At 45.3% G+C, this 3,164-nt stretch overlaps 1 protein-coding gene across 1 annotated transcript in view; it reads right to left on the bottom strand.

The window, feature by feature from the left end:
- The window catches only part of XYLT1 (xylosyltransferase I), a 222,576-nt gene that overhangs the window by 25,259 nt on the left and 194,153 nt on the right, over positions 1 to 3,164 (bottom strand). The window contains exon 7 of the mRNA XM_015561297.1: positions 5 to 118. Within this exon, the coding sequence (XP_015416783.1) occupies positions 5 to 118 (114 nt within the window). The remainder of the gene's footprint in view (positions 1 to 4; positions 119 to 3,164) is intronic.

Raw genomic sequence — 3,164 nt, 5'->3', positions numbered from 1 at the left:
GAACCAATCGGAGCCGCCGTCCACGGCAATGCCCTCTGGGATCCGCCGGTCCCCCAGGCGCCACATGTGGGCGTCACACTCCAGGAAGAGCCGGTCCAGGCCCTGTTTCCGGATGAACCTGAAAGACACAAAGAAGTGATTAGCCCAAAGGTGCCTCCACCCGGTGTCCAAATGAGATGGCACAATCCCAGCGATCAAAGCATTTATGGAGCACTGACTGTATGCCAGGCACCAAGCCAGGGCTCTGTGTATACGCTGTCCCTTGGTTTTCAAGGAGAGGCAGGTCACTCTACCCCTCTGAGGCGGGTACTATTATTACACCCATTTTGCAGATGAGGACACTGAAACTCAGAGAGTTTAGGGCACTTGCGGAGCACAATTAGATAGCAATGATCATCCAGCACATCTACTTCCTCTTTAGAGAACTCTGAAATCATCTTTTCATGCCATGGATGCCTTGGTAACTTAATGAACACAGCCTGTGGACACTCATCCTAGAATAATGTTCTTAAATCATAACACACAGAATTACAAAGTACTTAAAAAACAGAAAGTTTATGATATAGTAATTCTGGTGCTTTTTGATTCACACATTAAATACAGGATTACAAAGTATTTCTTAAAACATCGAATTTATGATAATTACATGTGGTGTGTTTCTTTCTCGACACACAAGACCTTGTGGCAGGTCTAATAACTATTGTAAACGTGAGGAAGTGGTGAGGGTAAATGACACTTAGACGTAGACTCATCAGCTACTATGTGATATGAAAATATGTGACTCTTAACAGTTACTGCTCACACTACTGTGGTTTGGTCTCTATATTTAGGTAGATTTCAGTGAAAATAAACAATGTTTTCTTCCCATTCAACGTCATGGGCCCTCTGAACTCCATCTATGAACCTCAGATGGACAACTGCTTGAAAGTATAAAACAAATATTTGGGATTTAGCAAGGCAGGCTGGCAGCTCTCGCACTTCCTGTTTTGTAAATGCAGAAAGCAATGGTCGAAGGGCTGGTAATACAGGTGTGTGGGGACACTGGACAGAGCAAGAGCCCAGCCTCTGGCCCAAACGCTGTGCATTTACGGTGAGCATTAACTGCACACTTACTATGTGCCAGGCACGGTGCTGGCCCTGTGCAGGGCAAGGAGGAGTAAGGATGATCCCTGCTCCTCAGGGGCTAGTTACCCAGTTGGGAGCTTAGTCGAGAGGCCTCCCCATTCAGGGATCCCGTGCTCCTCCAGCTCTACAACATAAAGTCACCCGCTTAAAGTGTACAGTTCAGTGGCATGGAGTTCATTCACAGTGTTGTGCAACCATCACCTGTATCTAGTTTCACAATATTTCATCACTCCAAAGGAGACCCTATGCCCATAAGCAGACCCCATGCCCCGTACCCCTTAGCCCTTGGCATCCACCAAACTGTTTTCTGTCTCTATGAATTACCCATTTTGGATATTTCATATAGAAGGAATCCTATAATATGTTGGTCTTTTTGATAAATATGCTTTTATTGATCTCAGAACGAGAGGAAGGGAAAGGGAGAGAGAGAAACATCAATTGGTTGCCTCCCACACGCACTCCGACCAGGGACCAAACCCACAACTTGGGCATGTGCCCTGACCGGGAATCAAACCAGTGACCTTTAGGTGCATGGGAGGATGCTCAACCAACTGAGTCACACCAGCCAGGGCTGTTGGTCTTCTTGTTTGGCTTCTTCCATTTACCATAATGTTTTCAAGGTTCATTCACACTGTAGCACATACTGGTGCTGCATTCCTTGTTTCTGTCTATCCAGCATCCTCAGTTTTCTGGGAACCACATCTCCACTTCACTTTGGACAGTCCCTAATCTTCAACTTGTGTTTGCACCTAACCCTAACACCAGGGGTTGAACATAACCCAGGCTGGTCAGTTCCATCTGCTTGGCTGCCATCTTGGTTCAGGAATGGGTGAGAGATTCAAGCTGGTTTTGAGATTGGGTCCTGGAGTTTTTGCTTAATTTACCAGGATGGAAGAGCCTTCTATGGGATTCTTAGCTGAGAGACTGCAAGCCTAGAGCTGGCTGGCAGCCTCTTATCGCCATGAGTATAGAGGCTGCCTGACAGTGGAGGTAACACAGAAAGAAGTGAGAGGGAGGTCGTATTACATGGGAGCCCAGGGAAAGCTGCCAGCTTTCTGAGGATACACAGAGACACATGAAGGACAGCAGCCAACCAGAAGGCCCAGGTATCCAGCATCTCTGGTCTTGTTCTTTCTCTAACACATCTTTCCACGTGCCAAGTCCATGTTTGGCCTCACATGGACGAAAGATTAGGGATCTCTTTGGGGGATGTGACCTGGTGGAGGTTTTTCATTATACTCGCCATATCACACAAAACTTGGATTTAACCAGTTCATTAAAAGGAGCCCCGAGTTTAGGAAAATAAAATCCTATCTTGACTCTGGTTGATGCTAACTTATACAATAATATACAGTTGGTGCATCTAACCATGCATAACACTTTAAATTTTATATAATTTATATCAAAAACTTACATGGTAACCAAGACTAACCCAGAGAGAGAAATAAAAGGTATCCAGGTGCGAGGACTTGCAAAATTTTTCTTTCCATGGACCAGCGTTTTAATTTTATGTTCCATTATATGGGATAATAGCATCGCCTTGCAATTTTAATGTGATGTCCCAGACCATAATATCCAAATACAATATTTATGCAGTAATCTCCAAAATGAAATATTCATGGGGTTGGGAGATTGGCTGCTGTATTTACTGCATTCCCAAACTGATAAGCTGCAAACACATGCTTTGGTTAATTATGAGTAAAAATAGAGACAACTGTTCCTGAGGTTTCAGAAAAAGTTCCTGGGTTGAGAGGCGCAACTGGAACCTGGGTCTGGGCTGGGAGAAGGTGGCAGAGAAGGTGTCAGAGACCCAGGGTCTGGGTATCTAGCAGGTGAAAGGAATCAGCTGCTTAGGATGTGACTTGCTGTGTTTCCTGCCCTGTGCATTAACCATAGCTTGGAAAGGTCAAGGTTGGAAATCAAGGTAAGTCAGTAAACTCCTGGATGTGTCTTTTCCTAGATGCAGGCTCACCAGTAAGCATGGTTCTCAAGGAGGGCAGATCGATTTGCAGCAATGGGCCCAAGACACTGAAGGTGAC

This window comes from Myotis davidii, unplaced genomic scaffold (assembly GCF_000327345.1).
Source record: "Myotis davidii unplaced genomic scaffold, ASM32734v1 scaffold1115, whole genome shotgun sequence".
Taxonomy (NCBI): Eukaryota; Metazoa; Chordata; class Mammalia; order Chiroptera; family Vespertilionidae; genus Myotis; species Myotis davidii.
The sequence above is the reverse complement of the archived record's forward strand: the minus strand, read 5'-3'. Positions and strand labels throughout refer to the sequence as shown.